This window comes from Strigops habroptila, chromosome 3, assembly GCF_004027225.2.
Source record: "Strigops habroptila isolate Jane chromosome 3, bStrHab1.2.pri, whole genome shotgun sequence".
Taxonomy (NCBI): domain Eukaryota; kingdom Metazoa; phylum Chordata; class Aves; order Psittaciformes; family Psittacidae; genus Strigops; species Strigops habroptila.
This window is the reverse complement of record NC_044279.2, coordinates 83,370,870-83,382,332: the sequence shown is the minus strand read 5'-3', so window position 1 is coordinate 83,382,332 and position 11,463 is coordinate 83,370,870. Positions and strand designations below refer to the sequence as shown.

At 49.4% G+C, this 11,463-nt stretch overlaps 1 protein-coding gene across 8 annotated transcripts; it reads left to right on the top strand.

The window, feature by feature from the left end:
* The first annotated feature begins 4,035 nt into the window (after window positions 1-4,035).
* SPRY1 (sprouty RTK signaling antagonist 1) lies at window positions 4,036-10,927 on the top strand. 8 transcript variants are annotated; one of them, XM_030480264.1, is made up of 3 exons: window positions 4,036-4,211; window positions 4,867-5,449; window positions 8,153-10,927. In XM_030480264.1, exon 3 carries the CDS (start codon window positions 8,208-8,210, stop codon window positions 9,168-9,170), a length of 963 nt encoding a protein of 320 aa, XP_030336124.1. In that variant the 5' UTR covers window positions 4,036-4,211; window positions 4,867-5,449; window positions 8,153-8,207; the 3' UTR covers window positions 9,171-10,927. The 8 variants fall into 8 exon arrangements, with proteins under 8 accessions (XP_030336124.1, XP_030336128.1, XP_030336126.1 ...); XM_030480266.1 differs by lacking the exon at window positions 4,036-4,211 and adding an exon at window positions 4,486-4,501; XM_030480268.1 differs by lacking the exon at window positions 4,867-5,449 and having other exon boundaries at window positions 4,047-4,211.
* The last annotated feature ends 536 nt before the right edge of the window (window positions 10,928-11,463 follow it).

Here is an 11,463-nt window from a genome sequence, read left to right as displayed (position 1 = left end):
ATCCCCAGCTACTGGTGCCTTTGATCTCAGATAAAGGTCAACCTGTCTAGCAGAAAGCGTGATCGGAAATGCTACCTCACATCACCCTTCACTTTCTCTTCCTTACTCTGAAAGGATTCCCTGTACTTTTCAGGGTGCAGGTTTTTACTTCAACTCTTTGGAGAAGCTTTATTTCATCTCATGCACCAGCTTAAGCCAGAACCACCAAAATTTTCAATGAGTTGATAAGAAACTGTCCACAATGCCTATTATTACAGCAATGTTTAATAGCTATTGTAGGATTTTGTTGGTTTATTGTTTGGGGGGGGTTTTAATACATGTAGGCTTACTAGTGTGTTAAAAATTTAGTTCTACTAGTCTTATCCCAACAAGCATGTATTGTTTCCTTGCACTGACAGTTTCTGAGGGGACTGCTGCGGGTCCTGAGCCTGCAAACACTAATACCCTCAAGGTTCCACCCAGCGCAAAGCTTTTGGGAGCTGCAGGTACCAGTTGGGAGCTGCAGGTAATCTGCAGGATTACCACTGCACATCTGGTAGAGGAAATACATCACTTGTGCATTCTACAGGTAGCAGTTTTGTTTATAATTTCGTTATAAATGCTAACTTTTTTTTTTTTTTAATGGCTTTTGAATCCCTCTATAACTTCAGAAATGTTGTTACAGCTGTGAAGATTGGTTGTTAACTGGCAAATAACTTGTGTGAAGGCAAACATGTTCTCTGCTGAGTTTCCTCAAAGCCATACTGGCTCAAGATAGTTATCACCACAGAAGATGAGTGACGGGAACAGTAAATATCGAATGCTTCAAGTACAGGCTCTTTGTCACCTCCTCTGTCTGAAATGGTACTCTGCTGATAGATGGGATAGTTCTTACTCTTCACAGACTAAGCCACCTTGTGCTGCTTAGAAGGAGCAGTGAAGTTCCAGTGTCTGGGACTGAGTATGTGTCCTCCTTCTTGACCAGGATCTGCGCCTTAGCAGGGCCTAGGAGATGCCACTGAGGGGGAAGTGCAATGGTGTTTCCAGGCGGGATGCAACAAGGAAGCAGCATTACTTGTTACTGATAGTGGGAGGATCATAGTTTATCCAGTTCATCTTTACAGAGGTGTAGTTAATTACCTATAAAGGTCAGTCAAGTGACCTAGAGATGGAAGTTGCTTCTGGGTGTGGATTAGGGAGAAAACCAAGCAAAACCCAATGACAGACTCTTCTTTTATTCTGTACAATGAGCCTTTTGGCACGCTGAAGCTTGCAGGAGGGAGAAGTAGCATATGACTGCAGAAGGTGGTGGTTATCTCCAGTACATGATCCTCCAAGTGAGAGCGGAAACAGGGATTGAATCATGACTATCAGCCATCATTCAGTCTCTTCAACCTCATTCTGGGAAGTTTTTCAGAAGGATTAACTTTGGGCATAGAGGGCTGGTCTCTCTTGACTTGTCGGTGAGAGAGACAGACACCTTTGGATCACAGTTTGGAGAAGGAAAAATAACTTGGGTGCATCAGATTCCCATCTGTGTGTCAATCCTCAAATTAAGGTTGTGCCAGGATGTAGTCATAAGGTGTGTCAACCCAAGTTGCCAATTCAAGCTCCAGAATTTTAGCTCTCCTTTCTCTAACAAAAGCTTCTCGCTGCTCTAATTTCCAAGAAAAATCTAACGAGATGACTTGCATGACATGCGGGCATGTTTGCTTGAGTCTGTGGAGAGCCTTCTGACATAGCTGTAGGGTTTTCCCATGTTTCAGTGAAGTGTTCGTTCAGGTGCCAAGTGATAGTAAACCACTGCCAATATTCTTGGTGATTTTACTGACCCATTTAAGCGCAGTTTTGTATTTCTAAAATCCAGCTCTTAGGCTTGGCATCAGTTTATTAAGGTAGTGCGGGCTTTAGAGATGTGAAAGGAAAAGTGTTAAGCAATGTTTTCACAGTAGTGTCCTATGAAAAAGACACACGAGCTTCTGTAAGATGCCATCCAGTTGCTAAATGTGAGTATTCTTGGCTGTGGAGCCAAGCCTCGCTGACCCGATGGGCTTTGTGACCCACCACTGCTCACCTACAGCTCACCCACTGCTGCCTCTGCCGACGTTGCTGCAAGAACTACTGTGTGTCACCCACCTGCGTAAATGCGGTGTCTTTTGGTTTGTCTTTATTCAGAACAGTCACTTTGTGAAAGAAAGCTAACATGTAGTAGACAATAGATTTGCACTAAGTGCTGCTCTGCAGGAGTGATTTCTGTTGGTTTGCTTAGGAATTTTTGTTCTTTGCTAGGGTTTTTTGTGAATTTACACTGTGACAGCTTCTGCAGTTTTCCAGTGGATTTCACTGGAAACAGGTTTGTACTTTGTACTTGCAGTGTGTTTGAGAATGCTTTTGGGGAGCAGTCACTTTTTCTGAATCCCTAGCAGTATTAATGCTAAATTGGGATATTTTTATGACCATGCCAAAGATTTTTAAGCCGCTGTTTGTCACTTGAGTCTCTGTAATTGGAAGACGGTATTTATAGTTGGTCTATACGGGCCAATGGTTATTTACAAAGTTAGAAGTAGTAGTGATATTCTGTATATAACCTTTCATGCATCAAGATTTTATTTCATAGAGAAATAAGTGGTTGAAGTAAAGTTTAGTGACTAAGGTTTAGTTTAGTAAAGTGACAGAAATAAATTTATATATGTAATTTGCTTATTTTCTTTCCAAGCCTAGTGAAGTTTGATGAAAAAAATAACTGCACTGCAGCCGTGACTGTGATCTGAGTGGACAGAATCTGTCACAGAATACCAGCATTGTACTGGTATGTTCTTGTTTTAGGGATTATTTGCTTCTGGGTGAATGTTCCTGCTAAGTAGCTCCACGTTTTTTTGGTGGTTGGTTTTTTTTTTTTTTTTCTTTGAGGCAAAAGTGGCAGAATATGATTTTGGGGAAAGATATTGTGAAAAGCCATTCAGAATATTGCAGAGAAAGTTGGGGCTGCAGCAATGTTGAGCCAAGCACTAAAAAGCTTAACTGTTCCAAGGCATTGCATGTTATTGTGAAATAGTTCTCAAACTTTTGATTTCTTCTTATGGCATTTTCCCATATTGTTTCAGTTCCCTTTCAATACTCTTTAGGCACTTAAAAAAACAAACAAACTAGCCCCAATATACATCAAAGATAATATTTGGCCATAAAAGTAATGGCTCAGAAGGTATCGCTGTTGTCTCTTCAGCACTGTGGCAGAAATGCAGTGATGAACTTTGGATGGGACTTGCAGAGTTTGGGATGGAAAGGTGGTAGAGAAGGACAACCAGGTGAACTGCGCAATCCCTCGGTGCCACCTGTAAATGGGTTGGAAGAGCCGTTTCCTATCACAGGGGTAAACGCTTTCGGAAGTCCTCGGCTAGATTTTTGATAGGCTGAAAGAAGCAGAAACTTTTTATGGCTGTAAAGGAATAGCTCTGCCACCTGGCTACACCCTGCTTGGAGGACGCCGGTGCTAAAACACATAGCACGATCTCTCTGCAGCGTTGCCAGAGGAGACTGCGGACTCGAGCCTCACGGCCGAGTCTCGGGTCAGCAGGTACGCCGAAATCAGCGCATCCTTCCCCGGCCGCCCTTCCTCAGCCCCGCGGCAAGCGGAGCCGGCCCTCGGCCGTGTCTCCCGCCATGCGGAGCCCGCTCCCGCCCCTGCCACCCGCACTGGCCCCGCCGGGCCCGGGCCGGCCTCTCCCGCCTCCCCGCGTCCCGGTGCGGCGGGCGCGGCACCCGCTCCTCCGCGCTCCCCCTGCCGGCCTGGGGCGGTGCCGGGGCCGCGGAGGCGCGGCCGCCGGGACCAGCCACCGCGGGGCCGGAAGCCGCCAGCCGGGCCGCGGCGGCGGGGCACGGGTTCGCTCTCCGCGCACACACGCACCGGGGCCCCACCGGTGGAGCCGCTCGTCCGGCGAGAGGCGGCCGGTGGCCGTGACCTGTGCGGGAGCGGCTCCCGGGAGGGCGGGAAGTCCACTCCGGGATTTCGGGGGCGCCGCGGAGTGACACATTGACATCACGGGGGCGCGGCCGGGCGGCGGGCGGGGGCTACGCGCTGAAAGGCGGCGGGGCGCGGCCGCACTCACTCCGGAACGGCGGCGGGACGGCGCGGAGCGGGCGCGGGACGGCGCGGCTGCCTGCACTGCCCGGGCTGGACTCCGTGCCGGGGCTGCCAATGTGCCCCGGGGAGCAGGCGCTCACCTCGGCCGTAGGTAAGCCCGGGCGGTGCTAGCCGCCTTTCCTCCCCCGCCGCTCAGGTGCCGGGGGTGCGGGCGGGCAGCGAGGGGCTCCGCAGCCGGCGGGGCGGGCGAAGGGCTAAGGGGCGGCCGCGGGGCGAGGCGAGGCGGAGCAGAGCGCTGCCTGGCCGCCGCCGTGGGGAGGTGCGGGCGAGCGGCGGGCTGCCCTCGTTGCTCCGCTCCTCGGGGCCGCACGCCCGGCGTTCGGTGCGGGGCAGCGGGTGACCCGGCTTCCCGGGCGAGCAGCGCTCAGCTGCAATTTGCTGGTAATGATAAAACTTGCAGTTCGGTGATTGCCTCTCTGCCTAACGTGGGGTCGCGTTTGCGTGCCGGAGCCTTGTTTGATCCCCCGAAATACGAGGAGGCTCCAGAAACCTCCGTGCGAGGGGTTCTGTGTTCCGGGCTGCCCGGTCTCCTTGACGCGCTGCCCGTGCTCCAAGCCTGTCAGTCAGCCGGACAGCCTCCGGCAGCAACAGCAAGCACATGGCAGTTTGCAGCGAGCTTGCAGAGCCATTGCGCTCTGCCTTCGTTTGCAGCTCACCGGGGTGTGCATTGAAAGCGCGTGTATTGCAAGCAAGTGCCTCTTCGTGGTTTCTTTACCCCCTAAAAGTTAAATAATCTCTTGCACTAGAGGTTGTGGTCGCGCTGTGCCCGAAGGGACTCGCGGCGAGGACCGTGCGGTGAAGCCGAGCGCCGGGCCAGGGAGGGCTCGCCCGGGACTGCCCCCGCCGGGGAAGGGAAACCACGGCCCGAGCAGGAGCCCCGCGTCCGCCTCCTTGGAGACCTTCTTCGCCAGTGGCCGACCCCGCTGCCCGGCGCTAGACCGAGATAAACCGCCTGCAGGGAAACGGCGCGATCTGTTCCGCGCCGCCTCTAGACCGGGACACTCGCCGCCGAGGGACAGCGCGGCTTCCCGCGGGGGCTCCGGCTCCGCGGGGGAGCGCGTCAGGGAAGCGCGGCCCGCTGAATGCTGACCCCCGAGCCAGGAGCGCTGCAGCCCGCAGCAGAGCTGGATTTTCCTCCGCTCGCCGAGTAGGACGTGGAGGTCGGCCAGGGCTTTGCAGAGACGAGGAGCGCGGCCCGCCCGCTTTCCCCCGCCCGGCGGGGCCGGGAGGGCCAGGAGCCGGGGCCGCGGCCCCGCCGTTACCCTGCTCCGCGGAGCTGCCGCCCTCCGCTCGGTGGATTTCCCGTCACTAGTGACTCCTTGGAAATAAGTAAGTCGGGGGCTCGTCGCGCTTTATTTTCACACGGGGGGCGGCTCAGCCCGCGGCGGCGAGCAGGTGCCGCCGGGCGCACAGGCGCGGCTCCTGCTTGGCGGGGCGCGGGCACCGCGGCCCCGCGCCGGACCTTCTCCCGGTCCTGCCCCAGAAAATGCAAAGCTCACAGGGACCAGGCTGTGGCGGGCGGGCCTCGGCGGCGGGCGGGAGCGGTCCGGCAAGGCGGGTCGGATCGGGCCGGGCCGGGCGGTCTGACAGACCCCGCGACGGCCGGTGCCGTGAGAGGAGGTGCGGGGGGCGGCTGTGTTGTGCGTGTGGGACCGATGGTTACGGGCGGGCGGCTGAATACGAGCAGAACGGTAAAAACGACCCCAGACACCCCGTCGGGTGGCTCCTGGGGTAGGGTTGGGGGGGCAGCCACCGAGCCGCCGCGGCGGGGAATCCCCGGCGCTGCAGTGGCCGTTCCGCCGGGCGCTGCAGCTTTAAATGCTGAGAAGTCCGCCCTCCTGAGGCAGCGCCGACTTCGGTCCTGCCCTCCCTCTGAAAAAGGGGGAGCAGGGAAAGGAGGGAGGAAAAAAAAAAAAAAAAAAAAAGCCCTTGTTTTCATTCATAACTTTTTTTTTTTTCCCCTTCTTTCCCCTCCTCTTCCTTCCGCTCCGCTCCGCGCCTCGCCCCGCTCGGGGCGCAGAGGGCGCCGCGCCGCCGCCCGCCCGCCCGGGGGGGGGAGGATCGCTGAGGTAATGGGCGGGAGCGCTGCCCCGCGGCGGAGGCACCGCGGGCTGTGCGGCTTCGGGTGCGGAAACGTGAGGTTCCGTGGCGTCTTCGCCGTGTTATTGTATTTTATTGGCCGGGGAGGGCTTGAAGGGGGGCGGTTTAAAACTTGTTTGCTCGGGGCGGAGGTGGTTTGTTGAACTGTGCAGCTGGTCTTGTCAGTCTGCGAGCCGTGTTGATGTTGCGCTTTCCCCCCAAAGATGGCACTGGATGTCTTTCGCATTTCCTTGAGATATTATTTTTCATCCCCCGGGGAGCCCAGCTCCTGGTTGGTACAGCTGTAAATCTTTCCCTTTTCACATTCATTCACCCTCGGTCTGTTGTGGATTTGTACTCGGCGCTGGTGAAGAAGGCAGCTTGTTCTGTGGGTGAATCAGAAGCGGACGTGCTTGGTTTTCCGTTTTCGGGGTTTTTTTCCTCTTTTTTTTTTTTTTTGTTTGTTTTTTATTCCCATTAATCTGGCAACCTTAAAGCCCACAGAGTCGATATTAAATGTAAAATGAAATCTTTGACTGCTGGGTGAGCACCAAGACTTTGTGTCCTGAGAGAAGCTGTCGCTTACCATATATTAGTGGTCAGGGTGACGAAGATGCTAAGTACCTGTTAGAAGAAACCTTTCGTGCTCTCACTGTGCCTCTTTCTCTCGTGAGTGGGGAACAGCTCTGTGCTGGCTGTGCTTTGGATAGACAAGGCAAATTCTTTCTCGTGATTATCGGATGAGTTTTGGAAGTGCTTGATAGCACTTATATTTCTTCTCTCTCAGGTAAACGTGTGACATCTCAGGGGGAGTGAAAAGGGACTTTGTCCCCGGCTGTCAGTAAAGTGCATTTTTTTATTTCTTGGTTCTCTCTATAGATGTGGCATTTAGGTAACTTGTCTGATTTTTTATATAGGTGCAGAACTATCACTGCAGTTTTCTCAATGGTGTTGCGATCTGCATGTCGATAATAGGCAGAGTGAAAAGGAATGAAAATACATAATCTTTATTTAAAAGTCAATCTAGAAGATGTACTTATTGGGGAAGCTTTTAATCGGTCTTTTGGGAAAACGGATTTGTTCTTTGTGTTGTTGGTTGGTTGGTTGTTGGTTGGTTTTTTTTTGGTCACCTGCTCTTAACATTATTCTGAATCCTTTTCATGTGACACCTAGTTCATTTTAGCCTTTTCTACCCCTTTTTCTTTCACCTGCTGGTCTGTGGTCAGAAAATACTTGAAAACATGCTGTTTTGCACCCTTGCTTTAATTTTGTAAGGAGCATATTAGATTTGTATGCTGAGTTACTCTCTTGTGGAAAATGCCTTAGCCACTTGACAGGCCTTCGTTCGAGACCTTAATGCACAAGCATCACTTTAAAAAGGAGACTTCCCCAATGTACTAGCAAGCAAATCTGTTGAGCTCTGATGCTGCAGGTTCAGGTGGAAGAGTGAGGATTGTGCAGGTTCTTGCTTCACTCTGGCATGCAGAACATGACCCTCATGGTGTTCTTGCCCTTTTCCAACTTAGTTTGGGGGGCGTTCTCAGCATTGCTATTGCTAGTTAGACAGACTGTCCTTGTTTCGGCGTTGAGTTCGGTAGCAAGTGAGAAGCGCTTTCCATGGCTTGCCAAGTAAGTGTGCAGGTTAGTACTTGAAATTATTATTATTTTTTTTTTTTTTTAATGGCATGGGGTCTCTTTTGCATTCCACACCTATGATGCCATACTCAGACTCTCCCCATTACTGGATTTTGGCCAGATCCTCAGCACTGTTGTAATCCCCTGCTGAAAGAGATCAGTACCAGGTGGCTAGGGCAATTTGTGGTTTGCCGTATCATTTCTGTTTTCAAAAAGTATCCCGTTCTTTATTCCTCTTTTGCCCTTGATCTTGTATATTTGTGTATACATGTACACACACAATGTTTATTTATACCTTCTGTCTTATTGTTATTTTAGGATTTCAGATGCATGCCAGGTTCCCACTGAATGCCAGAAGTAGCGATCACTACAGATGGAGCCCCAAAGTCAACATGGCAGCGGTGGCTCACTAGTGGTGATTCAGCAGCCCTCCTTGGATAGCCGGCAGCGGTTGGATTATGACAGAGAGAGCCAGCCAGCAACCATCTTGTCACTGGACCAGATCAAGGCGATCAGGGGCAGCAATGAATACACCGAAGGTCCATCTGTGGTGAAAAAGTCTGGTCCGCGGACAGCACCGAGGCAAGAGAAGCACGAAAGGACTCATGAAATTATACCTATTAATGTGAATAATAATTACGAACACAGACCCAACCATGTGGGGCACGTGGCGCATCAACATAACACGAGGGCTCCCGTCTTGAGCAGATCAACCAGCACAGGGAGTGCGGCCAGCTCTGGGAGCAACAGCAGTGCCTCCTCGGAGCAAGGGCTGCTGGGACGGTCACCTCCATCCAGGCCAGGGTCAGGCCATAGATCCGATCGGACAATCCGGACGCAGCCCAAGCAGTCATCTCTAGTTGTAGATGATCTGAAGGGTCCTTTAAAAGAGGACTTGACGCAGCACAAGTTTATCTGCGAACAGTGCGGGAAGTGCAAGTGTGGCGAGTGCACGGCGCCAAGGGCCCTCCCTTCTTGCTTGGCCTGCAACCGGCAGTGCTTGTGCTCTGCAGAGAGCATGGTGGAGTACAGCACCTGCATGTGTTTGGTCAAAGGGATCTTCTACCACTGTTCTAATGACGATGAAGGGGACTCTTATGCGGATAATCCCTGCTCTTGCTCCCAGTCACACTGCTGTTCTAGGTACCTGTGCATGGGAGTGATGTCCCTGTTTCTGCCTTGCTTGCTCTGCTACCCTCCTGCAAAAGGATGCCTGAAACTCTGTCGGGGGTGTTACGACCGCATCAATCGTCCAGGGTGCCGATGCAAGAACTCCAACACAGTCTATTGTAAACTGGAGAGCTGCCCTTCCCGGGGTCAGGGCAAGCCCTCGTGATTTTTGGAGGGAGGTTTACTTTCTCCAACTTCAGTTTTTCAGGTTGTAGCTCATTTTGTCTCTCTCTCCCCCCCTCCCATTTCGGGGGAGGGTGTTCTTTTGCTTCCTTTCTGTCTCCCCAATTTCAAATACACACGTTCTTTTTGCATCTTTGCTCTCCTCTTCCTGTTGGCTGAGTGTGGAGCATTTTACATAGTCATTGCTGCTCTTTGGTAAGTGTGGACCTGGAATCTGCATCTGCCACTCACTTTGGCAGGGTCTTTTGAGTTTGTAACTGAACCACTCCTGAAAGAGACAGTGAGGGCTCACTGGGCTCTTGAAGCTTCTCGCTCTGAATATCTTCCCAAAGATGTTTTTCATTCTCAGCAATTTTGTTATTTTTTCCTTAACCCCCTGGGTACCAGGGAAGAACAACTTTCATGAGTGAGCTGGATTGTGAAATAAGTTTTTTCTGTATGTTCTATCTGGAGGGGGATGTAAAAAGAAAGGCTTTACCAAATGAAAGGCCTTACTCTTCTATAAGCAGCCTGCTTTTTGGTTTGTTTTTTTTTTGCCTTCCCTCCTCTCTTCTTGTCTCAACTTTTTAAACATTCTCAGTCCTGAGAATTACCCTTTTTTTTTTTTTTTTTTTTTTTTTAATTTTTTACATTTTCAATGTAACTTCAGTTTTTGCTACACTGTGTAGATCTTCACATTGGAGACATTATGGCTGCAACATACTCATTTGTTTCTTTTGCTGTCAGCTCTTTGAAGGATATTGCTCACTCCACCCTCCTATTCTTGTTTTTATAGTCTATCAATATCAGTTGGTATTAAAGTTGGTGGTGTTCATGTATCCAAACAGCCTTCAGGTGCCCTCGAGTCACCTAACTGTTCTTGAATCCTTCTTGTTTCTTGTGATCCTTCAGTTTAGTGAATTTAGCTCTGCTCTGTACTTTATAATTTTATTCTGTCTCTGTTTTATTGCCTTAGCCACAAATTGTGGTCCTTTTTTGTATATTTTATGTATAAAACACAAAGTTGAATCCCAACTATTTTTAAGACAAAAGTCTGTTAAAACTTTTTTATTGTAAAGAATATTTATTATGTGAATCTCTATTATTTTATGATATTTATTGCAAAAGACTTCGAAAATGTACTCATGTCTGAATATAACAAAATATCAATACTTAACGAAATAAGGGTGACACAAAGAAAGTACATATGTTAACTATAATGCAGAAAATATATTAATTAATGAAAATGGCTCTTGTTGGTTTGTTACAATGACAGGTTGTGAGCTATATGTGCCTGTGTTGCTGGGGTTTCTCCTCCCTGCGGGTCTGTCAGGTGGCAAATAACTTCCTATTGATACTTCAAAACCACTAGTCTGTGCTCTAGTTTAGTTTACCTGATTTTAGGTTTTTTACTATATATCAAGTCAGTTTTTTGCTCTGGGATATTTAATACAGTTGAATGTATACGTTGTGTTTAACAGTGCTAAGAAGTCCAGGCCCTATTTATTTACCAAAGCATTCAGAAATAAATACAGTTGTGGGGGAGGAAACCATAACTTCAAGCTTTTTGTTTCCTGAAGAATACCAAATTAACCTGTAAGCCTTTAAACCTATTTTAAATTTTCCTCTATAGAACTTCTTGGCTGGTTAAATTGTACAACAATTGAAGTAATGAATCTACCAAAGTCAAACCTAAATAAAAAGGTGAGAGGCAGGATAAAACAACAATGGTTGTGTTCCTGCAGTTTGCTAGTGTTGAAATTTGGGGGTGGTGTGTTTGTGTTGAACATGTCTATGGCTTGTTTGGTTCTTTTCCCATACGTTTTTTCAATGTCAACTGTATCTATCTTCTGTCTTTAAATTAAAAGCTCTTAAGGGTGACCTAAGTGTCACAGCTACTTGTGGCCATTTGACACATACTCAACAAAAAAGCTTTTCATTGCGAGTGAATGGGAAACCTCATTCTTCTGTTCATGTGGGTCAAGGCTAACACCACAATTCCTCTAAAGTAAAAAGTTTATTAAATGGATGTAATTTCAGACTAAGTGGTTCTAGAGAAAGTCCACTCTAAAAACACAGTAATAACTTGACAAATGTGTCATATCTTGCGGTTTGAGGTCCTGCTGCTTCAAATTGCCATGTTCAAGCTGTTCTGACTCCTAGCATACTGATGACTTGAATAAGCTCAGCTTTTGTACTTATTCTGTCCAAGCTGATCCAATGCCTTATAATGGGCTGCTTGAAAAGTTGTATGCCTTATTAAATGGCCTGGGTGACTTCTATGAGGTACAAAGTGA

Bases quoted from the DNA above. Each gene is read 5' to 3' on its own strand.
- SPRY1 (XM_030480264.1), top strand. From the start codon at position 8,208: ATGGAGCCCCAAAGTCAACATGGCAGCGGTGGCTCACTAGTGGTGATT.